Source organism: Bubalus kerabau, chromosome 22 (assembly GCF_029407905.1).
Source record: "Bubalus kerabau isolate K-KA32 ecotype Philippines breed swamp buffalo chromosome 22, PCC_UOA_SB_1v2, whole genome shotgun sequence".
In the NCBI taxonomy this organism is placed as follows: Eukaryota; Metazoa; Chordata; class Mammalia; order Artiodactyla; family Bovidae; genus Bubalus; species Bubalus kerabau.
This window is the reverse complement of record NC_073645.1, coordinates 19429089-19454388: the sequence shown is the minus strand read 5'-3', so window position 1 is coordinate 19454388 and position 25300 is coordinate 19429089. Positions and strand designations below refer to the sequence as shown.

At 44.3% G+C, this 25300-nt stretch overlaps 1 protein-coding gene and 1 long non-coding RNA gene across 46 annotated transcripts in view; both read left to right on the top strand.

Annotated features, from left to right (window-relative positions):
• The window catches only part of SORBS1 (sorbin and SH3 domain containing 1), a 231382-nt gene that overhangs the window by 154776 nt on the left and 51306 nt on the right, over positions 1-25300 (top strand). For 23 of the 45 annotated variants that reach the window (XM_055560508.1, XM_055560505.1, XM_055560507.1 and 20 more), the window contains 8 exons: positions 420-592; positions 2218-2281; positions 4091-4165; positions 4488-4550; positions 15389-15436; positions 15555-15684; positions 17787-17901; positions 23433-23516. In XM_055560508.1, coding sequence (XP_055416483.1) covers positions 420-592; positions 2218-2281; positions 4091-4165; positions 4488-4550; positions 15389-15436; positions 15555-15684; positions 17787-17901; positions 23433-23516 — 752 coding nt within the window. The remainder of the gene's footprint in view (positions 1-419; positions 593-2217; positions 2282-4090; positions 4166-4487; positions 4551-15388; positions 15437-15554; positions 15685-17786; positions 17902-23432; positions 23517-25300) is intronic. The other 22 variants (XM_055560533.1, XM_055560532.1, XM_055560521.1 and 19 more) reach the window with 4 other exon arrangements.
• LOC129636811 (uncharacterized) lies at positions 4559-13486 on the top strand. Its single transcript, XR_008707129.1, has 2 exons — positions 4559-9197; positions 10576-13486. It is a non-coding gene; the product is annotated as an uncharacterized LOC129636811 (long non-coding RNA).

The following is a 25300-nucleotide window of genomic DNA, read 5'->3' as shown; positions in this document are numbered from 1 at the left end:
GGGGAAAAAGTTATGGGATTATATGAAATCATGTGTGTGAAACTTTAAAAATTTATAAAACACTGCAGAATTTAAAGAATCTTTCATTCAATAAATAAAGAATAAATTAAAAAAAAAAGGGAGCCAGATGGTAAACATGTTAGGCTTCACAGGCCATATGGTTTCTGTCGCAGCTACTCGGATCTGCCGTTGTAGCTCCAAAGCAGCCATAAATAATGTGTTGGCACAGGCTGTGGCTGTGTTCTAATAAAACTTTATTTACAGAAGCCAGGGGCTGGGCCCTGGTGTGCTGACCCCTGCTCAAAGCACAGCTCCTTCCAGTTGCAAATTGGCAAACACACTCTCCCCCAGCTGGATTGTTTGGGGGGAATTTGGTGCTACCACAAGAGCTTCAGTTAATGATTGCTTTTCTTTTCTAGATCCTGTCTCGGAAAGAAGAGCAGGAGAGCAGGACTCGGCACCAGCTCAGGAAAAACCCACCTCCCCTGGCAGGGCTGCTGAGAGGAAGGCAAAGGATGACAGCCGGCGGGTGGCCAAGAGCACTCAGGACCTAAGCGATGTTTGCATGGATGAAGTGGGCATCCCACTCCGGGTACGAGCGTGGACCTGGAAGTCCTTCCTAGGCTTTGCCCTAAGCCAGTGACAGGTGTACAGCCCTGAGTCCACGTGAACTCCCTCTGTGGGTGGCAGAGACCCCAAAAAGGATCCTCACCACTGTCCCCTCTCCAAGCCCATGGAGGCATGTGGAGCCTCTAAGAGCTGGGCAACAGCTTTTCCCAAGGCATATGTTAGCTGTTATTGAATCCAGAACAGGCTTTTGTGGTCAGATGAATATGGGGAGAAGCTGGTGGAACAATGGCAGAGCAGTTTCTGTGCAATAGAACAGAAAGGCTATTTGTTTGTTGAGAGGCTGCAGGCACATGTGTGTTCAAGAGGAGAAGGTTGCGGGCCCTATTTCCCCGTCTCCTGTATCATCATTCTGTGGTCCAAGCTTAGAGAACCCTGGGCAGGGTGTGAGGCTTAGGGTCCCTGCTGCAGTGGGTTCAGGAAGAAGTTCCCCTGGTGGAGAGGTGAGAGATAACCTCGTCATCCCGGGAAAGTAGGAAACTCTTGAGGGACTCACAGGGTGCATTCAGCTTGCAGGGACTTGGACAGGGTGAGTCTCTTAGCAGCCCTGCCCCAACCCTCCCTGCCCTGCAGACCCACCAGCCTCCTGCAGGCCCTGGACTCCCAGGGATGCCTCACTTTTGAAGCTGGATTGGGGTGAATCCCATCCCTCTCCATGTGCCAGGACCAGACCACTGCCTGGGGTGTGTTTCTCTGTGATTTCCATTGAGCAAAGGACAGGTTTTTGTGTCCCTTTGGGGGAGGCTGATAGAAACAGCAGTGGACTAAGCCTCAGAAGAACTGTTATATGGGACTTCCCTGGTGTTCCAGTGGTTAAAACTCACTACTTCCAATACAGGGGACACAGGTTCAATCCCTGGTTGAGAAACGAAAGATTCCACATGCCATGCACCGCGGGGGGAGGGGGGGGGTGGAAATGTTATCACCACAGCAAAAAAAAAAAAGAAAAAGAAAATGTTATGTGTTCCTAAGAAATAATAAGTGGTAGGAAGACTTGTTGCTAATAATGATTGCATCTTTCACTTCCAAATGCACTGTCTCATTTAAGCATGATTCACCATACAAGGTAGATACTAATATCATTCCCATTTTATAGATAAGCAAATGGGAACTAAGGAAGAATGACTTGCCCCAATTGAGCAGACCCTTCCTTCTAACCCTCGTGTTGTGCAGCCTTCCCGCTGACCAGCTCACCTGCTCTGTGACCTCAGGCAATCGCTTGGACTTTCTTTATCACCTTTTCTCATCTGTTAAGTGGAAGTGAAAGTATTTGATCTAACCACCTATCTGTCTCTTTCCTTGTTTTATTTTTATCTTAACAAACTGCCCAGCTTTGTGGTTAGGATGGAAATTCTCCAGCATTGGATGCTGAAAGGGATTAGGTCTTGATGTATGCATTCTGTACCTGGCCCTATGCAGGTGGCTTAAATACACTTCTCCAGAAAGGTTTAAATGAGCGATCACAAAGATGTATAGACTTACGTGCATTTTGACTTGAGACGTCGTCATTTTGCATTTTGTTTCTGAAATCCCGGAAGTTCTGAAATGTGCTGAGATTCTCATTTTATTTTACTCTTTGTTTTTCTCTAGAACACCGAGAGATCAAAAGACTGGTACAAGACCATGTTTAAACAGATCCACAAACTAAACAGAGGTACTGATTTTCATTTGTAGAAACTGCTGTGCCCATATGTTGACTATTGCAGTGAGGACCTAAACTCACTTGGCTGGCAGACTGGGCCCTGCGGCTTGACCTCATTAGGCCCTGACCTGCCTGAGCCCAGCCGTGCACCTTCAGAACAGAGTGGGCAGGAGAACTCGTGCGCCTGCCTCACGTGTGGGAGGAGCTGAGGGCAGCTCCCAGGTCCTCCCTCCCAGATGATGGGAATGCAGCAGGCTGAGCTCAGCATCCTGCCTGTGCTCTTCAGCATCTGCCTGCCCGGGCTGCGAGCAGCTTCGCCTCCCACCCGCTTCTGGCTTTAGGGGAACCTCCCAGTGTCAGCCCATGACTGCCTTGTAGGCAGAGCGAGCTGAGAAGGCATGAACTGGGAGTTAAAAATGTTCTCATCTGGGCTTAGTTCCCCATGTACTCAGGTGATCTTGGACAAATCATGTACCCCTCTCTGTGCGTTGACCCCTTTACCTCCCTCTGAGGGAAGCTGCAAGGTCTGAATGAGAACAGATTCTGCCTTGTGAAGTAGGATGCATGGTGCACCTGTATGGTGGTGTTAATATGAAAAATCAGCTTCTTCGGCTGGGAGCCAGCACTTGGCAGGTAGCCCCAAGAGACAGTCAAGAGCTGACACTAAGAACTGCTTAAGCTGGGGGAGTAGTGCTTCCTAATCAGGGGCCTGCCGGGCTGCCAGCAGGGGACCCAGCATGGTGGGAGAACCCCAGGTCAACACTCCCAAACAGCTCCCATCCTCCTATGCCACCGGTCAGCTGCTGGGCAGGGATGCAGCTGTGCTATGGGAAGGGTACCACTGCTCCGGTGGGCAGAGCATCCTGTCCTTCCCTGTGGCCAAATCCAGTCTGGCCGCCTGGCACAGATGACACATGAAGGCAAAGGAAAAGCCTCTGGTCAGGGTCTGGTCAGCCTGTGCTGCAGATAACTGGTCTCTCTGGTTAACTGTGGATGCCAGCTCGTGCAGTATTCAGAATGAAACTGGTGGTGCCCCTCTTCAAACTGTTTTGTAAATATTGAGCTGCTCAGTATTTAGTGTTTCTGAGCCAGGAGTAAATTCATTCTTTTTTGGGGTAGATGAGCTCAGTCATGTTGGAGATGCTACATGCTGGCTCTCAGATGATGCCCATTCTACTGGTCACTTGTAGAAGCTAACGTCCATTTCCTCCAGCACTCTGTGTCTCTCTCACATTTAGACCCAGCTTTGGTGATCCAAATACTAAGACACAGGTGCCTATGTGAAAAATATGTATTTCTGCTCCTTAGGCAGCATTGGTCTTCTCATATATTATAGCTTTTAACTCAACCTAAATTACAGATTCTGAGCAAAACTACCTGCCCTAGGCAGAGAGGTGTTTGAAACATTAAGAATCCACTTATTTGCCCTGATTCCAAAGTCTATGGCACAAGCTTTGATTTTTTAAACAAAAATCATTTGATGATAAGTGTTTTCTTGACACACTGTTTATTAGCATATTTCTTTTTTTTTGCCTATAAAAAGTGAAAGTTTGAAGTTTTGTACTGAATGCCTCTTCCTTTTTGGAGCCTGTGTATATTCTTTGTTTAAGAAGAAAAGCGATGTTGTGTCTTTAAAGGTGTCTCAGTAATTCAGGCAAAAGGACTGGATTTTTAAAAGCAGTTTGAGTTTCTTCCATCACTGGTGAAGCTTAGTATGTTTCAGAATTCAAGGAGCCTGAATTGTGTGTGGATTTCTGTTTGTTCATTCTCTCCATTTGTGTCTTCCTCTATTCTCTCTCCCAAACCCTCTCCTCTCCCTAGACACTCCTGAAGAAAACCCTTATTTCCCTACGTACAAATTCCCTGAACTTCCTGAAATCCAGCAAAATTCTGAAGGTACCATGAACTTAGAGAGTGTATCTAGCCTTAAATTAATTCTTATAGTTCCATTTTAGGAATAAGATTTGGCTTTTAGATTTTGTTTTTTATAGTTGTTTTTGGTTGGCAGAAATTTTATTCACTCATTTGCATGATGTGCCATATGAAAATAACCAAATCCTTTCTAATTCATTAATCTCTTTTCAAGTGTGATGCCGTGTGCTTTATTTAATGACACTAAAATAGGTAATCGGTCATTTGAAAGAGTCAATTGGGGATTTGTCACTTCCTCCACTTGGTGGTGGATAGTTTCAAAATCCACTGCTTTTCTCTGCTACAGAGGACAATCCTTACACTCCTACCTACCAGTTTCCTGCATCTACTCCTAGTCCTAAATCCGAAGGTAATTAAAGGAAAATCACGTGCCTCTCTTTGTAGCAGTGCTATTTCTTTTTCACCTTGGGGTTCTTGCTGGTGGCTGAGAGCTGTCTCCCCATCATTTGCTTCCCTGTAACCGTGTGTTTTGTGGTGTTCTCAAGTCCTCGCTAACTGTGTGACTGGAGTCTATCCAGATGGTATTTTAATCCTGTTCCCTTGAAGTTGACATGATTAATGGGGTAACCAGTGTGGCTTCGTTGTAATGCTTTGAACACGTGGGGCTCTGGGAAAAGCTGCCTGCGCCCAGCTACCCAGGGCTTTGTATTTGGGGTGGTCACGTGGTGCTGGTGGCTGGGCAGTGACTCAGGGAAGCTGAGTCATTAGGGTTCATGGGCGGGAGTTGGACGAGCCAGCATCAGCAAGAGAAACATTACCGGGTTCCCACAGGTGCAGCTCACTCTCCAGTGGGCCCCTCTTGTCCTCAGTGTATCTCCAGGTATATTTCCTTGGTAGGGAATTCCCCAAGAGGTATCCAGGTATGGGATTCAGTCATGGTGGGAGATGATATCCCTTGAAAAATAATAAGGGTTTTGGCCAAGCTAGAAACCTTTTAATGAAAGAGCTGGCTAGGAATTTGGACCTGCTAGGGGAGAATGGCCACACTTGTATCTAGAAAATATTCTTTTCTGGAGTATATAGTCTAAGTGTCAAAGAAGGTTCTGAAAGGTGAGTGAAGGGCAACATTCTGAGAATTATTCTGGTCTCAAGGATTGTCTGCTCTTCAGATGAGTGACCCAGAAAAGGGGGAGTGGGTGGGGTAGGCAGGAGGCACTTTGACTGTGTTCTCTTCTAGGATAAGATGTTGAATGCTCTGAGCTTCATCCAGTCAAGTAGTTATTGAGTACTTGTGTGTGCCAGACACTGTCCTGGGAACTGAGGATAGTGCCATGAATAAGATATGTCATCTGTCCTCCAAAGTTCACATCAGGCAGGGAATTAGACAAGGCTACTTCATGGTACTAGGTCCAGCATAGTGGAAGTTGCAAGAGCACGTGTCCAAAGGCCACAGAAAACCTTGCTGGCACACAGTAGGTCCTGAGTACCTGCCTGGAGAATGTTGGTGAGTGAAGGCCTTGGACCACAGAATCTGAGTTCTTTCCTAAGGATGAAGCCCAGTGCCGCCCCCTCCTCAGTTCATCTCTGTTCTGATTAGCTCAGCATGTCACCCTGCTCAACCCTTCTCATCTTTGGCGAAGTCATCTGTTCGATCATTCACCAAACTTTTATTGATCACTTAACACACATGAGAAGATGTGCTGAGCTGCATTAGATAAAATTTTAGTTAAAATATTATATTCCATTTTCGGTCTCCCTGTGGTGTGCTCATGAGTGGTTTCCAACACTTTCATGCCTGGGGCCTATTTTGAACAAAAAGAAAAGTCTGCCAAAGGAATCAACACTTAAAAAATTTAAAGCTGATGATTTCATTTTAATTGGTGACCTCCTTATTTTCAGCAAGAGTCTCTGGCATGGGATAACCTAGTCTTTTGCTTTGGGGTGCTAATTCTAGCAAAAACATTGCTTTAGAAACAGTGGGCTGAACAGGATCAGAGGGAAATTTTTTTAGGGTACTTTTAATCAACTGCAGTTTTTGATTTGTGCTTTTTTGGACATGAGTACCCAACCCTCTCATAAGATAGGATCCCTTTCTCGGGAAGATGACCAGCACAGAGCATGCCTGAAGGTGCAGAATCCCATAGACATGGGCAGAGGAAGGCCACTTGCAGGAGGCCTGTGGAGAAAAACGGTGACTCCCGTTGGCCTGGAAGAATGCCTTAGCTTGTCGCAGGCAGTGCCAGCGGTGTCCAGTCAGTCTGGCTGTTGAGCTGCAGGCAGGGTTTTGCCTTCTAGCCCCACACCAGAGCTGCCGTGTCATCATCGGCCACACCTGGCAACCCTGGCTGCAACGATGTCTGTCTGGTGGTTTGCGTCAAGTCGGGTACGAGAGAGAGAGTGGGGCTTATTTTACCATGAGGTATAAACAGGGATGACATGATAACTTTTCACTTATAATTTATGAAGCAGACCTTAACTAGTTTTTATTTTCCAAGACCCACAAGGAAGAAATTATCTTAAAGAATAAAGAGGAAAAAATTAGATTGGATATAAAAGATTCATAATAACCAAGATGATTAGACTTTAACACAAGTTTCTAAGAAGTCTTCTTGCCTGGAGATTCTTTTTAAAAACAGGGTTGGTTGTGTCTCGCCCCCACTCTTGGCCTAGAAGACAGAGCCAGACGTAGATCACAGACGTATTCAATTAGATGAAGGCTTGTTACAAACGAGTGCAACGTTTGAGCTAGCTCACTGTGAAGCATTGTTATTTTCATTTTAATTTTTTGTTAACGAGAGAGCCTCTGGTGTGTGGTTTTGATATCTGTGAGTTTCGGCAGGTCCTCCTCAGCCCTGTCCTTAGTGCCTCTCCAGCCCTGTGCTGCCAGTCAGTGGCCCTGGGCTCTGCACACCCTTCTTAATATGGGAAAGATTCATACCTTTCAAAGAAGAGTGTTAAAGACAGATTAGCACCTGAGGTGGCACTAGTGGTCAAGAACTTGCCTGCCAGTGCTGAGACCTAAGAGGCGCAGGTTCAATCCCTGGGTCGGGAAGATCCCCTGGAGAAGGGAATGGCAACCCACTCCAATATTCTTGCCTGGAGAATCCAATGGATAGAGGAGCATGGTGGGCTACAGTCCATGAGGTCACAAAGAGTCAACACGACTGAAGCGACTTAGCACAGCACAGCGCCTAACCAAGACAGGCTCTACCTGTGGATTTTAATGAGCATTGAAATTGAAAATCGCTCAGTTGTGTCCAATTCTTTGTGACCTCATGGACTACCCAGTCCATGGAATTCTCCAGGCCAGAATGCTGAATGGGTAGCCTTGCCCTTCTCCAGGGGCTCTTCCCAACCCAGGGTTTGAACCCAGGTCTCCTGCTTTGCTGGAGGATTCTTTACCAGCTGAGCCACAAGGGCAGCCTTTTTAAACAAACATTTAAAGAATAGATTTACTGAGAAATGTGAGCTGTCATTCTGAGTCTGTCCCCTGAGGGAAGAAGACTGTTGCTGCTTTTTTTTGTTTTGTTTGAATGCAGAATTTGAAACTAGAATTATTTGCAATAAACCTATCAAAACCTAGCCTAAGGGCTACTGCTTTTTTCCTAAATTCTAGTTGATTATACAGTATAAAAGACATTTCTAAGTGTCTCAAAGCTGATTCTCCAAAATAGTAAAGAACTACATGAAAGTTTATGTCAAGCTTAGCCACCTCCTCCTTCCCTCAAGCTAGAGTGAAAAAGTAAACTTCTGGCTGGACTTTTCAGAAGATAAATAAAATCATCATGTCTTAATCAATGAGATTTAAAATGTGCTTTTAAAAAGCCATAAGTCCCAATAAGGAGCAGTCACTTGTAATCATTTGCTAATCTTTCAGACCACTCTATGGGAAAGGAGCAATGTTACATTCCTTATTTCAAGGGGGTAGCTGGGAGGGATTGAGGCTGGGAAATTTGGCAAGAGTAGAATGAATTCAGGAGACTTATTTCTTATAATTTCTGTGAAATAGCCTGGTCCCTAGAAAGCTTACAAAAATAAAAATAATTTACCAGAAATCCTTTGGGAATAACCCTGAAGTAAGGCTAATAAGCAAATGAGTTTTACTTCCCATTTCTTTTAAACCTTCACCTGACCCCCTTTCCCCTGCCTAAGAGCTACTTGTCTATGAATTACCTACCATCCAGCCTCTCCCTTAAAGGGTTTCCCAGGTGGCTCAGTAGTAAAGAATCGGCCTACCAGTGTAGGAGATGCAAAAGATCTGGATTAAGTCCCTGGGTAGGGAAATTCCCTAGAAAAGGAATTGGCAACCCACTCCAGTATTCTTGCCTGGAGAATCCCATAGACAGAGGAGCCTGGTGGATTACAGTCCATGCGGTCACAAAGAGTCTGAGGATACGAGTAAGTGAGCATGCAGCCTACACTCTCTCTTAAAGGCACATGTCCTTTCCTAGCATCTGAGATGCTACTAGGTCTTTTGATTGTGAGAGCGGAGAGAGGGAATGTTGACAGAGACCAGAGCCAGCACTACCCAGACCACAGAGGGTCTGCTAGACTGAGTCTTTGGACATCCTGCCCACATTTTCCTTCTGAAGCGGAAGCCACAGGAACATGCTGTAGAGAAACCACTTCAGAAGCCCCACCACTGCCTCTTGCTTTAGGAAACAGCAGTGTGGTGGCCAGCACCTCTGCATCTCGCATTCATAATCCTATTAATAATAATAATAACACAACCACCGCAGTAACTGCTGCCACTGCCATTTATTGAGCCCTTCCCTGGGTCACACTGTGAAAGAATCTGCCTGCACTGTGGGAGACCTGGGTTCGATCTTTGGATCGGGAAGATCCCTTGGAGAAGGCAATGGCAACCCACTCTAGTATTCTTGCCTGGAGAATCCCCACGGACAAAGGAGCCTGGCAGGCTACAGTCCTTGGGGTCGCAAAGAGCTGGACGTGACTGAGCAACTAACACTTCCGTTTTCACTTACTGAATACAAGGCTGCATGCTGGCTGCATCACAATTGTTATCTCATATTCATCCTCCCAGCAGCTCCGTGAGGTAAGTCCTCATGTTTGTGAGGGCGTGAGGCTCAGAAAGATTAAGTAATTTGTGAAAGATCTCATGGCAAGTGGCAGAGTGAGGAATTCAACCTAGGTCTCTGGGGCCCCCCAGACCTGGGTGTTTATTTACTCTGTGGATTCCTTTCCCTTTCCTGTTGCACTCTGTGTTCTTGGCTGTCCCTTTCGCCAGGACTCTGATGCCTAACTCAGGCATCCAACTGGCCTGCTTCTTAGTCAGTCATGCTCCACCTAGCTGAGCCAGCAACTCCAGGGGTGGTGTCTGGGAATATGAGGTTAGGAGAGCTCCCCGAGTGATTTGTCACGTGGTCAGGACTGGGGACCACTGCAGTGGAGGAGGACCCCGTCCCCCTTTTCCATCCTCCAAAAAAGGAAGCAGATACTCGCCAGTGCAGTTTGGGGGATTTGAATACAGAATGAGAGTGGGGAATACAGATTGAAAAGAACTAGCCTGTCTGCTCTGAACGTAGCCAGATGATGTTGGCTTTCTTGACATGCTTCATGTCAAGAAGATGGGAGATATTTTCAAATGATGCCTCCTGATAAGCAAAACCAAGTAACTGGAGTGTTACCGTGTGGTCCATGGCCAGTGAGAACCCGTCTGACCATGTCAGGGTAAGGGCTGTCATACCAGCCAAGGGTGAAGTCCCAGAGACCAATGTTTTCCCCTTGCTTGTGGATGCGTCTTCAGGCTGTCAGGCTGATGATCATTGCCATCTCCTGGTGAAGTGACTCCAGATCCCACCCCAAGGCATCCTCAGGTTGTTGGGATGTGTCACGTCATAGTCGTCCATCTCACTGACCTTTTCCCCACTCCTAGATGAGGATGCATTCAGGCAAGGATTTAGGAGGCTTATTTTCTTAGGCATATCTATATCTGAGTTAAAATAATCCTCCACTGGCCTTTCAGGATTTCTTAGGATAGCCTTATTTTGCTTGAATTCAAGCAAATGGTTCTGTTTTGAGGCTGGCTGGCCAAGATCCTCTGCCCAAGCTCCAGCGAGTACTGCCCAGAGGCGGAGCTGAGTGCTCGCAGCGGTCACCTTTGGTCCCCTAACCAGAGCTGCCCAGAAGGCCTCCACTGAGTAAGTGCAGAAGTCTGACCTGTGAGCTAGCCAAGGGAGGTAACGGTTAGTCCCTTTCCATCTTCAAGTGAGGAACGAATGCCTTAGGAGATGAGGCCGGTGAGTCGTCTTCTAGCCCTCTGGCCCTCCCAGACTCTTGCTGTCTCTGCTCCTGTCCTGTTCCACCTCATTCTCTTTACTCCTTCGCATTCAATTTTTTGTTTTCTAAGTTTGTCTTCTGTAGCTACTCTGCATCCTATATTGATCTTTTTTTTTTCTTTTTTCATTATTTAGAATTTGATTGTGTCTAACCAGAACTTGGGTCTTCCCAGATGGTGCTAGTGGTAAAGAACTTGCCTGCCAGTGCAGGAAATCTAAGAGACACGGGTTTGATTCCTGGTCAGGAAGATCCTCTGGAGGAGGACATGGCAACCTACTCCAGTATTCTTACCCGGAGAACCTCGTGGACAGAGGAGCCTGGCGGGCTACAGTCCATAAGGTCGCAAAGAGTCAGACACGACTGAAGTCACTTCGCACGCTCACATGCACTCAGAGCATAGACAGCTTTGGGGCTCTTTTCCCAAGCCCTCTGGACTCTTCCTGACCATCCTGCCCCACTCCTCCTTTTTCTTATTCTTCCTCCCGAATCCCACCCAGACTGTATACCTGCCTCTGTATACGCTTTTCTTTGACCATTTTTGTTTGTTGGATGGGTGTATGTGTCTATCTTGACCCCTTTCTCCTTCCTCTTAAGTGTGTGGGGTAAAGCAGGAAAAAGAATTAACGTGACCTGTGGGAAAAGATTGAGTTAAAAATGAACCACTGATAATTGGAAAAATAATTTTAAGTTTAAAGCCTAAAAAATGCATAAAATTGAAATTTAATTGATATAGGCAAGCGATTATGCAAATAGTGCTTTTTGCCCATCCTCTCAATTTGGTCAATTACATACTTTTTTTAATAGAACAACCAGCATTTTCTCCAGTGTCTTTGAGATTATTATAAATTCTTAAAAAAATAAACAGAGGAAATCTTTTTTAGTCTATTTAAAGTACTGTGGTTGAAAAGCCAGTTATGTGCCTCCTGGCAGTTTTAGGAGAGTAGCTATCCCCAAATGGAACCTCCAAGGACAACTGCCAAAGCCCAGAGGGAAATCATTGGTGTGTAAACATCTTAGCCCAGCAGGGGTCTTCAGGGCCCTGGGGTGAGTTGTTCATACCCAGTAAATACTGCTTAGCGGTACAGTTTTCTGCAAGTCACTGGCACAAGGAGTTCTGGTGTCGCTGCCAAGATTTGATGCTTGCTGCTTGGGGCTCTAGGGCACACAGCGTGTGGCTCCACCACCAGCAGGAATCACAAGATCCAGCTGCACTGAGCCCACTGGGACTTTCTTTGAAAGGACTCTTGGAGAAATAGTGAAAGCAGGATTTCACGCATAGACAACATCTGTGTTCATAAACAACTGGAGAAACATTTCGTTTAGTGTCTTAACTATGGTTAAACACACACATATTTGGCTGGCTCCAGTGTATAGAAATGGTGAGCCTTATCCCCATCTGTCCCAGCATAGACATAGCCTGCCAGGAGAAGGTACAAGAAGCAGCAAGTGGAAGATGTAGCAAGCGTGACTCAGTTTTACCCATTTCCCTAGAGAAGAGCAGGAAGAAAGCTAGCCGGGTGGTGGGGTAACTCAAAAAACTTGCTTAAGTGTCACCAGGGAAGGGGTGATGTGGAAAATATAAGCGCAAAGGGTACTGAGTACTATATACTACAAATATATTCTAGCCCCTCCAGGGCTAGAAGTCATCCAGGCCAGCACTGCAGTGTGTGACTTTCACAACACCCTCACCTGCCTCCTCCCCAATAAAGAGTTTATTCTATTACAGTGGAATAGCTACAGTTCTCCCTGGAGTCAGGCAGATGAGGCTGGGCTGAAGGTTACAACAGAGTCTGATCATCATCTCAGGGCTGAGAAGTGGCAGAGGTAGGGAAGTGGGGTTGGAAAGACCTGAATGCATTCTTGCTTTGTCTTCCACACTGTGCTAGGGGCACATTTTCATAACCTCCCTGGGCCCTAATTTCCTTGTCTCTGCAATATATACTTACATACCTCCAGTAGTTTTTCCAAGGATTGAGTGAGGCAATATTAGTAAATGACCAGTTACTATTAGGCACTTAATAATGGGAGCAGCTATTATTTTTATTTGTAAACATACGTAAAGTTTTCTTCCATTAGATTTGCAAGGCAAAACTTCGAGGAATAAATTATGCACCCCCTGGCACTAGTCCAAATTACTAATGTTCAGATGAATCTGGGCAACTTGAGTTTGCCCGCCTTAAAGTCAGTGAACTGAAATCCACATGTCAGAGGTGGATCCCATGGACACTGGGAAAAATGAAAAGCTTGTTCATGGAGATGCCCCTGCCCTGTGCTAGCTTGAGATGGAAGAGATTTCTTTTTCCACTTACACCAGATAAAGAAATTGCTTTAAGAATGTTCAGGCATTCAGACTTCTCTCTTGTCTTCACCCCCTTCCACCCCTCTTCTTTCCTACTTCTCTTTCCGGCCTTGCTGTGTGGCTTGTGGGATTTTAATTACCTGGCCAGGCATTGAACCGGGGCGTTGGCAACAAGAACACTGGGTCCTAACTGCTGGACCACCGGGGAAATCCCCTTCCTCTGTATTCAGACTTTCAAAATACACAGATTAACTCCCCCAGCCATGCGGTTTTTTGTTTTTATTTTTTTTCCATCTCAGAACTATTTCTCATTTTCTTTTAACAAGTGTTCTAGAATTCCACATTAGAAAGCTCTAGGGAGCAAAAATCTTTAAAAAGCTGAGAATTAAAAAAAAAGAAAAAACCTTGAATATTTAAGTGCTGTTTTTCCCCCATGAAAACTCTGCTTTTACCTTTAGAACCAGATAATAGTTATAAATTAACCCTCACCTTACCATCTGCTGCTAGGTTGTAACTTCTCCCTGATTCAAAGAGAGACAGGGTTTTGAGCTAGAATGCTAGGCTGGATTTTAAACAATACCTACATTGGTTCCTAACTAAGCTAATTTCTCATTTGGCAGGCACCATTTTTCCAATCAAATCACTACAATCAAAGCTAATTTTTAGTTTTCTTTGGTGCTGTGGTATCTTATCTGTATAATAATCAGAAGCTCTATTGAAAAACAAAAGCAGCAAAACAAACAAAAGCAGGCAACACAGAAGTCTTCAGAAGAGTACTCTGAAACATCTATTTCTGGATCCCACTTTATCTCTTCTGCCCTATTTTCAAAAGTTAAATAAGCTCTCATGTTCAGTTTATAGCAGGGAAAGGCTTAGCTATATTGGTAGAAGAACCTTAAGCTCTGTTCAACTTTAAGGATAAGAATTAGCCAATATCAAAGCAAAAAGGAGGAAGGGAGGGAGGAGAAAAGATGTCTCAGTACCCAAAACCTTTCCATTTTTGGAGCTGGAAAACCCGGGACAGATACAATAAGGAGAGGAGAGGGGAGGTAGAAAGGGAGATAGAGATCCCATTTTTGAATAATACTGGAAAGAATAGCAGTGTTAGCTTTAGTACATTTTATAAAATATTCTGGCCTTTTCTGCTCTGAAGCTTAAAACAACATGGAGACAAGGACTGGCCATCAACATATTGCATTGGGTTCTCTGACTTGTCTTTGCAAGCTAGTTCGCGTGCTTTGTTATGTAAAGCTATACCGATTTTAAGAGGGGTTGGGTCTTTATTCCACATTCATGAATTCTGAATTCAGGTTAGTGAGCTATTAGAAAACATAAGAGGCTATTTCAGCCTAACTCTTGTTGGAGAAATGCTTTGGAGGGGTCATCATGGATATAGTGACTAAATATCCTGGGTTTCCAGGGCAGTCCCAGCTGAAAAACCTGTTCCAGTGAGAGTACCTATGGTCTCGTTTTTAGTTCCAAGCAGCCATGTCCACAAAGCGTTCAAGTCTTGATTCTGCAAGTCTTAGCGCCCGGGTCGGTGTTCCGCTTATTTAGAGACCTGTGCTCACAGTGGCGCTAGTGGTAAAGAACCCGCCTGCCAGTGCAGGAGACGTAAGAGATACAGGTTCAATCCCTGGGTCAGAAAGATCCCCTGGAAGAGGGCATGGCAACCCACTCCAGTATTCTTACCTGGAGAATTCCATGGACAGAGGAGCCTGGTGGGCTAAAGTCCATAGGGTCGTAGAGAATTGGTTATGGCTGAAGTGACTGAACAGATACACACACACCCTACCCCACCCCCGCCCTAGGAGAGCCATCTCCCACTACAGAAACCCGGTTGAGTTTGACTCGATCCAGAGTCACAATTTAGACACTGACCCCGAGTGGCACTTTTGCAGAGCAGATTATGTGAGGATCTGCCGAGGGCGTGTGGGGTTCCAAGGAAGGAAGGCTATTCGAGGGACTCGTTTACAGTGGAATCGAAACAAATGATGGCAAGGGGTTTCTCAAGCTGTTTTCTTAGCTGCACTACCACTTGGCTAAACAATTTTGTTTTGAGTTGGCCTCAGAGTTCATTCAGGTTTTCCCATAAGCTGTTATGGAAGAAATAGAACGAACTTTGGGGCCAACTCAGTATATGGGGCCTTAGCATATGCAATGGGTCACAGCTGAACCAGGCAGCTAGAGACCACACCTGGGGCCTCCCCATCCCACCAGGCAGGCCTGGGGACTCTGAAACTCAGCAGCATAGACCAGAGACAGCGCCAACACGCAGGCATCCATCTCAGCCTGTTTCCCACTCGGCCAGGCTGGGGACCAGCTTTGCTTGTGGGAATTCTCTCGAGAGGACCTTTGGCTCTTTGTCCCCATGCATTTCTGGGTGTCAGGGGCAGTCCTCCCCCAGGATTTGTGAGTGTACCTTTCTGACTACAGGTCTGTTTGGTTGGGTGGGTTCTCCAAACCCAGCTCTGAACTGTGTGGTTTGCCATGGTGTAGCTTCTGGTGCTTGGCTCCTCCTCTGTCCTCTGGGCTCCCGGGTGTGGCTGGACAACGGTCGGTGCAGGATGGTGGCAGTGGGGGACTTGTCACACAGTTCTCTTACCTGAGCCAGATGTCTCCTGATTACGTTTTGTTTTGTTCACTAGATGATGACTCAGATCTGTATTCTCCTCGATACTCCTTTTCTGAAGACAGTAAGTGGCTTAGAATTTCTTGGTTGTGGGGGTGGAAGGGAGGGTGGTGGACGAGGGAAGGATCTTCCTGTTTTCATCCATTTTAAAAGTCTTTTGCACCCGCTTTTTCCTTCTCCAGCAAAATCTCCCCTTTCTGTGCCTCGCTCAAAAAGTGAGATGAGCTGCATTGATGGTGAGAAGGTAGTTAAGAGGTCGGCCACACTTCCCCTCCCGACCCGCTCTTCCTCGCTAAAATCAAGCCCAGAGAGGTAAGTGTTCCCATCAGCTCCATGATTTTAGGCTCTAATACACAATCTCTTTCTCTGAATCAGACAGCATTAGAGCCAGGCATCAAGAAGACCTGAGTTCGAATCTCTGCTCTATCACTTATTAGCAGTGATTTATTTTTTTGACTCTCAATGTTCTCATCTGTAAAATGGGGAAACATGTTACATTCCTCGGGATACTGCAAGGATAACACAAGATAATGCATGTAACATATCCTGTAGTCCTGGCTCATCAGATGGGCTTAAATAATGTTGACAATAATTATCATCACTCTTTCCCTCTTCACAAGAGGAATCTTGAACTATAAGATTTGTCATGTGTTTTAGTACTCTCTATGCATACTGATGGGGCCCACAGCAGAGAATATAATTTTAAAATGAAGCTACACTTTTTAGTATCTCTTTATTTATTCAACACATTATCAAAACATAAGGCTTGACGGTTGGAATATTTGTCATCTCTTAATGCCCACACTAAATTACCCAGTTGTTTTTTTCTGAGTCTTATGCCCTTGGGCGGAGAAGGCAATGGCACCCCACTCTAGTACTCTTCCCTGGAAAATCCCATGGACAGAGGACCCTGGTGGGCTGCAGTCCATGGGATCATTAAGAGTCAGACACGACTGAGCAACTTCACTTTCACTTTTCACTTTCATGCAATGAAGAAGGAAATGGCAACCCACTCCAGTGTTATTGCCTGGAGAATCCCAGGGACGTGGGCTGCCGTCTATGGGGTCGCACAGAGTCAGACACGACTGAAGCGACTTAGCAGCAGCAGCAGCATGCCCTTGGGAGCAGCCTCCAGGGTATCTGGACAAGTGTCCCAGGCATCCCCCAGCTCCATCTTCTAACACTTCTCAACCCAAAATTGGTTTTGGCTAAACAAAATTATTTTCTCTTTAAATACACACTGTTTTATACTTTCAAACTTTTTCCATCTTCATGACAAATGAATGGCTGTTTTTGAAATCCCACATATATGTACGTGACATCTGCCTCAGAGTTTGATAACTAATCTGAAAGGAAGGCTGGGTGTACCTGCAAATCCTTACAAGTGCATTCATTAAGCATCTGCTGGGTGCATTCTGTGTGCGATTGAACAAGATGCTATGGAGGCACATTGCACACATAAATCATTGTCCCTGACTTCAAGAAGTTTGTAGCCTTGCAGGAAAAACTGATTATAATCACAGTGCAAAATGCAATTATGTGCCTACGTGAAAATTTTGCAAATAATTTCCAAGGCTTCATGTATCCTCTGAAATCCCCCACTGGATCAGGTTAAGTACCTGTGCCAAAGGCTGCATTTTGGGTGATTACCAGGGTAGGGTGTGGAATAGGGAAGAAGAACATGGTTATAAAAACTAGTAACGTTTCGAATTTCCGTGGCAGTTCAGTGGTGAAGACTCCATGCTTCCAGTGCAGAGGTTGCACGTTCAATCCCTGATCGGAGAACTAAGATCCCACATGCCACACCATGTGGCCAAAAACAAACAAAACCAAACCAAAGTGTTTAAAGAGCGGTTACTGTGGGCCTGGTGTTTTGCAAAGTGATTTACATGCTGAGACATTAATCCTTGCAACAACCGCACTTACCAGATGAGTAAACAGTTCAGTAGAGGCTGAGTGCTTGGCCCAGAGGAGCCAGCTAGCAAGGGCTGTAGTAGGGTTGGAACCACAGCTGCCTGGCTCTGGGTCCTGCATTCTCTCTCACTGCACCAGCCTGAGTGGGAAGTACAGGCATGTCTGGGAGATGATAAGCCCCTGAGAGCAGAGCAAGGTGAAGGATTTTTTCCAGAACACACTTCGCAGCTGCAGCTGCTGCTTTTCTTCCCTTTCTTGTCTCCCTGCTTCCCGGTGCATGGTTGTGAGTATGGACACCTCAAGCCTTTTGTGAAGCAAACACAGGGATCTAACTGGTTATTTGAAGAAGGAAACCAGCACAACTGAACGCTTTGCGCAGAGTCCCATTTTGTGCCTCGGATATAAAAATTCCTTGATTAAACTACAGTCGGCCAAAGTCGTCAGAACTGTCGGATGCCAATTTTCATGAGAATAGCTCTAATAGGATTTTCTTTCTACAGGACTGACTGGGAGCCCCCAGATAAGAAAGTGGATACAAGAAAATACCGCGCAGAGCCCAGAAGCATTTACGAGTATCAGCCGGGCAAGTCCTCTGTTCTGACCAACGAAAAGATGGTAATGTGCATATTAAAGTGCTTTTGTCTCACCCTGCCCGAGTTCTTTAATCCGGATGCTTTGTGCGCTTGGATTACATTCTTTCTCCCTTGAGATAGACTTGCTTTGTTTAGAAGACAGTAACAATATGAAGTATTTTTACCTTTTTCATTTGGCAGGTGTTCACCAAATAAGTGCTGAGAGTCTGCATTGAAAGAATCCTCTCATTGTGGCTTTGTTGCTCTTTTTGTGCATGCTTTTCACTAATTTTAAATATGCTAGTGTAAAGGTTGATTTTGCTGCTTTTTTTTAAAAACATCTAACCATTCGTTTATCAGGCTTATTACTAACCGGACTAAAATTGTAGTTTTAGAGGTGACTCTTATTTGAACATGCATACATTTTGTTGAAGTTACAAGTACATCATTAAAAGCCAGATAATTAATATGATGATGTTACTTGGGGGGAAAACAGGCCCCAGGCTGTTAGACTGTGGCTTTTAGATCTTCCTTTTCTGACAAGTTCAACAGAGAGGACATATTGCCATGTTCCATCTGATTTGTGGTTCCCTACACAAGTTCACATCTCCAAGCAGTTATCAGTGGGGAGAATGGCCTGTATGGGCATAGGAGACCACCCTGTAAAGGCAAGGGAGAATTTTTACAAACTGATGAGTTTCATATCTGCCTGTCACACTTCCTTTTATTCACCCTTCATTAGAACAAGCTGGTTTCAGAATTCTGATCATGGTTCAAGGGACCTCCAAGGCTCCATAAACCCTGCAGCCCTCCGGCCTTTCTAGCAGGAGGGAATTGTCATGCTGGGGATTGATTCTCATTAAAATGCGGTTACCACACTGAGTCCAGAATAAGAAGGCCCCTGAAATGTGGGTTCAAATTCTTCTCCCTCCCCTCTTTTGCTCTACATGTTTTTAAGGAATAATTGATTTGACTTTTACTAAAATACAAAGGTGACATCTTTAAAAGCACAAAGGGGTAAGTAATTTTAGTTAGGAAAAAAGGTTCAACAGTTCACCAAAATGCTTCAGAGTTGTCATTCTCCAGCATTTACTGTGCACCAAAGTTATTTTAAGCAAAAAGTTCTGAGAGGAGAGAATTTTGCCTCTGTCTCCTCCCTTCACTGCAGGTTCTCTCTCTGTGAGAAGGTAATAAACACGGAAGGTAACCTTCCACACAGGTCTTCCTAGAAAGAAAGTTATGTCCTTTGAGTATGTTCCTGATACTTGAATAACAAGCAAGGGACATACATCATGTATCCGTACACTTCCGTGCTTCCAGACTCTGTAGGCCCCTGCGTGCTTTTGTTCTGGCGATATTATTATTCATAGATGGTCATTGCTGTTACTGAAAGCTTTCCTCTTAATTTCTCCTTTGTTTCCTCTTCCTTTCCTTGGTTCCTAGTAATTTGACCACTACTCAAAACTGGGGTGGGGGGGGAAATCCCCAAAATCCGTAATTTTGTGCTCATTGATACCACAAGGGTCACAGTATCCTCCATATCGTAGTCCTTGGGAGATTTATATTGTTTTCCCAAACCCTGAGAAGTAGCTCACTCTGCCCACGGGCCCCACTTTGGAGAGCTGTGGTGACCATACGCGTGGATGGTCAAGCACCATCTGGCTGTTCCCACACAGGAAGCCCCTCCGGCTGTACCAGGGCCTGGGCCAACCTGTTAGGACATAACACCCAAGGCCGGCTGGAGAGGAACATTGCTGTCCAGCTGTTTCTTCCCAAAGAGTAGTTTTTCATTTTAGAGAGAATCTTCATCTTTTCATAGTCTGCTCTTCACAGAGGTGGAATCAGTCCTTCATTTTTGAATTTTTCTTCCTCCTGTTTTTGCCACATGAACAGATAAGTTGGAATGGGAGTTTCAGTGTGAGTCCTGCCTTTCGGTTTCAGTGTTTTAAGTGTACTAACTAGAGACAGATAGAGAATCTGAATTTTCTCCCAGAAAGGCACATCTTTTTCTGTGGGGGAGAATCCCTCTTTCCCCCCAGTGTTTTTCTAGCTGGCGGTGCTTGTGTCTGCTTAAGCCTGGCAGTTTGAACTGGGACCTCACAGGCACATCTGTCCTGTTCGCACAGAGGGCTGACGGGTAGACTGTGAAGACTGCCTTAGCATTCATCTTGTCCCTGCAGCAAACCCACAGCATCCCAGACAAACACTGTGCTACCTTCAGAAGATTCGCAGGAGATTCGCAGCCACGGTGACCTATCCAGCTATTTGACAAACTCATATGAAGTTCTTTATTACTGTTTGGCCTCCCTCTTATTGTAGTATGAGCCCATTTTCTTCTCTTCTGGTCTTGGAGTTGGAGAGCTGCTGGTTGGTCCCCACTTTGTCAGAAATAGGTTATTTTCAGGCTGTGGTCCTTTTACATACTTCCCTCCCAAGTCCCTTACAGAACTGAACCTCAGCTCAATTCAATAAGTATGTACAGTTGACCCTTGAACAACACAGGTTTGAACTGCACAGTCAACCTAATTGTGGATTCTTTTCAATAGTAAATGTTATAGCCCTGCACGACTGCAGTTGGTTGAGTTTGTGCATGTGGAGGAACCCTGGATACTAAGGGCCAGTAAATTATACTGTAAATTATACTAGGATTTTTAACTGCATGCATCCCTGAGACCCAGGTTGTTCAAGGGTCTGCTTGTAGAATAACATTTACGTGCCAAGCCCTGGGTTAGATGTTGGGGTTCCTGCTCCCATAGGGATAATGTGAGAAGGACAAATGTAAAAATCATCATTACAAGCACAATATTTATTTGGAAGTGTAAAATATGGGGATTTACCCAACTTAGTTTCTTCCCAGTTCAGAGTCACCTTGAGCTCCTTCCTGGCTTTTCAAGTCTGTGACATGCCCTTATGTTAGCTTGGTATCATCCTCAAACTCAGCAGCTCTACCCTGTTCTCCTGGGGAGTATGAGAAATGTAAGCAGCACTGGACTAGGAATTGAAAGGTTTCTGAGTTCCAAGTTCAAAGTCAGATACTGCCTTATGTCTGGGGGCATCACTTAACTTTTCTGAACAACCAGTGTTTTCACCTGTAAAATGGAATTATCTGGCCTGCCAGCCTCACCGGAGCATTGAGTGAGAGGGTCACTCATGTGATAATGTGGGTAAAAAAGATCTGTGACTATAACAAAGTGCCATGTAAACGAACACGCCACATTCAGATTCTTTTACAGTCTGAAGCTAGTCTCCGGCTCCTGTCCAAGCAGCAGAACTATTCTTCTGAGCGATCAGGCATTTTCTTCATTAGTCCCCTGCCTTTTCGGAGGATTTTGCCAAGCTGGGAAAAGATAGCTCCCTGTCGCAGAGACCTCAGCCTGGCTTTGTGGAATCCGCTCTGCCTGCCAGAACAGACAGCCTGCTCGCCATCCAGAAGGACAGTCCCCTATTTTTCCATTCTGTGCTTGGACCTAGAAAGGAGTTATCAGTGCAGAATCAAGTGCTACGTGGTATTTATTACCTCTTTAGCTTTCTCGCCGGGCAGCTCCAAGGGCTAAGGTTGGCTGCTCTGGGTGCAAGCTGGTTGACATGCCTCCTGATTCAATTCTCAACCCATCATTAACCTTGGTAATAAAACAATCTGTGAACAACCTTTGACAATAAAATGGGTTGATTCTTTCAGAACTGAGTACCAGGACATTCAGGCAGTTTTCTGAAAAAGTTGGTACATTTTATTTTTTAAAAATAGAAAAAAAAAACAAAAAAAAAACAAACCCAAATTATTCCCAGGGAGCAGTTTATAAGTAGTCTTTTAAGGTAATAAACATGAAATAGGTTTCATGAAGCCCCATCATACAAGGACTTAGGGTGTCCCCATGTCTAACCTGACCCTCCTAAATGGTGGTATCCTTGTCGGGATTGCACCTCATTTTGCTGAATAAATATAGATTCCAGTATTTTACAGAATTACAGAATCCACTGAGATGGAACACACATTCTCCCGATTTTAAGCTCCTCTGCCCCTAAAGACAGTTGGAAGAAGGTTTAGTCTGGATGCAAGAGGACAGACTGTTTCAATACATATTTTCCTTTGATTTCAACTAACTTCTATTTAGTTAATTTCAGTTAAAAGTTATCTATCAGATCTTCCTCGGTTTAAAGCAGAAGTAGAGATAATAGTAAAGATCCTTATAGGGATCTTAGAGACTGCTGAAGGTCGCTAAGAAAGTTTACAGCCATTTCAACAAGCTGCAAAAGACCCGTTACCTGAATGTTAAGAAAAATGTGTCCAGAGGAACTGCTTTGTGAAGAAGTCACTTGGAGATGTGTCCACAGGACATGTGATTTCCTTTCTATATGTTATGGCCCCGAGGACATGATGTTTCTTATGATGTTTTCAATCTCAATGGAAAATGTATATTTTCTATTTCATATTGTCAGGATATCACCATTTCTCTCTTTTGTGACTATTAAGATTTTTTGAAACATATACACATAAGAATTAAGCCGTGAGCCTCTAACACTTTAATCTGATGTGATCATATCTCCAGTTTATTAAAGGGAAACTGATTTGCTTTCCAGACACTCATTTTCCAACTAATTATTTCCAGAAACATATGCTCTTCCACAGAGCAAGGTACCAGAACTTTATAAATATTTGACGAAACATGAAATCCCAAGGAATCAAATTATCAGTCTGTGCATTACCTCTTAGAGCTGTATAAAATGAGAAAGCTAACTTATTTTTGTAACATAACCCAGAAGTTTCTCCCCTGTGTTGTACTGTTATCTGTCTTGTTCAGCTTTTTCCTTTTTTTTCCCCCCAGTTCTTTAACATTTATCTCTTAAAGCACAAGGTATATCTGTCTGTGTTCATCCCCCATGGATGCTTGTTTAAAATGTTTTTTCACTTGTGTCTTCTGTTTTTACTTACATCATCTTTCACTTTACTCTGTGTGGGACTTGGTTTCTCACCTACTCATGTGCCATTAAAGATGCAGTATTAACAAATTGGCTTTTATAAAAGTGTCAGTATTTGGTGTTGATTTTTGAAAACCTGAAGACAGCCTTGCAAATAAGTACTAAAACCGTACTAGCCCATAAAAAGTGTTTGCTCTACTCATCTGGTGTAGATGGCTAAATGTTTGGTGTGTTCACCAGGTTATTTGCTTATAACTCTTAGCTCTTTGGAAAGAGGAAAGAGGGGCTCTCTTTTCTCCCACCACTCTGACAATTACCAAGGAAAACTGTCATGCCCGTGTTCAGATGTGTTGAGAGGGCAGCCGTGGGGTAAAATGCTCTCCATATGCGTCCCTCTGCCTGGGGACCAATGAATAATTCCTTCACTGCTGCCTACCTCAGTGTGCCTGTTTTCATAAACACATCCTTTCCTGCCTGTTTCAGCTCCTGATTTTGCTCATGTCTGTTAAAAAAAAAAAAAAAAGATGATTGCTGCTGTTGAATGCAGGTGCTATATATTTCTGGAAACCACTGCATCTCTACTGGCCGGTTCCTATGTAATCTCTGCATAATGTTATCCTTCTCTTTCTTCCATTTCCCTGTCACCAACCCCTATAGAGTCGGGATATAAGCCCAGAAGAGATAGATTTAAAGAATGAACCTTGGTATAAATTCTTTTCGGAATTGGAGTTTGGGAAACCGGTAAGTTTAATAGCTTCAGTGGTTATAGACACCTTTTTAAATAATGCTGTTGATGCATTGTTGCTGCCAAAGAATCAGATCTGTTTGTAAAGAGTTCAGGAAGTGGGGAACAGCTTCGTTGGCTGTCAGTGGTGGGATTGTCTGTTCTCACTACAACCTGTGAGCTTTCCACTGCTTTACTTCACCAAGAAGGGACAGTGAGCTCTGGGAAGTGTTTGTTGCTAGAAGATTTCAGGGAGACACGGCTACATCATTGCTTGTCTTAGGACCTCTCACCGCTAGCAACAATCACACACCTTGTAGATTGCATTATTTCCGGCTTCGGTTCAGTCCCTTGAACAAAGGCTTCACAGTGTGCTGAAGACAAGCAGGAAAAAGCATATACACTGAGAAATATACACTGTCCCTGTTTTAAATAGAAATTTTAGAAACACACATGTAAGAGAAGTGACAAAGCAAAAGGAAAAGGGCCTTTCTGTGCACAGGTGGTCTGAGAATGCTACCCTGTTACAGGCAACTTTTAGGGAATGATCTCTATGAGGTAGGGATACTATTTCCCAAAATTATAGATGAGAGTTAGGAATTCTAGCAAACTTAGTATTCAGCCCAATAGCCTACAAATTCCCTGTGATGTATCTGAGTTAGCTTTGGTACAAATTGATTTTTGGCACTTCAAGGAGGATTTTCTTGGCCTTGCACCCAAAGGCGTATCAAACAGAAGGGAGAACTGAGCTCATTTTTCCACTGGACATGACTGGAAACGGACTTTAAAATTTCAGTTACTTTAAAGTCTCAATTATGACAGCTGCAAAAAGAATTTACAGGTAGAGGGATTAAGTGTATAAAAATAAAACATTTTATTAGATGTTTATGTGAGACTTTAAACATTGAATCTGGCATTTGAATCACATGATTTAGAATAATAGTTGTGTGGGTTTCTTTTTAGTAGATAGCAATAACTTTATAGTTCAAGAAAATGTTAAATTGCATAGTATACTTTTCATGAAGATGAAGACAGAGAAAGCTGGTGCTCTGAAGTGGCTCATTTGATTTGGCCATGATGAGGTTTGTTGGAATGTTCAGGCATTTTCAGAGTTAGGAGCACCTGACTTGTAAACACTCCATTTGTAGGAACAGGCAGTCACTTTGTCTTCTCTGTCACCTGCTATCTGCCAGGCAGCCTTGGATGAACAGTGCCACCTAGTGGTCAGAAGTGAGGGACGCATCCAACCCAAAGTGTGCCCAGTCTCCTCCCCTACCCAAAGCTTTGGTGCACACCTCACTTCTCTGCTGTCTCTTTTTTCTCTGCTGTCCACCATTCACACATCAATGAAGTCGACCTCCCACAGTCTTTTCCACGTGCAGACTTTAGCAGTATCCTAACCTTTTTCTTTTTCTTAAAACCTGCTCAATTGTCTCACAATAGAAAAAACTTTGGGGAATGTGTTCCCCCTGTCCCCCCAAAAGAGAAGATGATTAGTACATGCAATAATAATGCCATACTTTCATCAGAGAAAGAAAGTGATATTAGCTGTATTGTTTTTTTCAAAAATCCAATTTATTATCCAGGATTAGCTACAACTAACAATTTTTCATAAACTCCAGTTATAGGTTTTTTTTTTTCCCTGAGGGAAACCAGAATTTTAAGTCTTTGGTGAGGCTATAATTAAACATTATATTTTAAGTCAAAGAAGAGGAATCATCACACATGCACATCACCTAGAGGCAGCGGAAACCAAGACTAATTTATATTACAAAGTAAAAAATGCCAAATATTAAGAGAA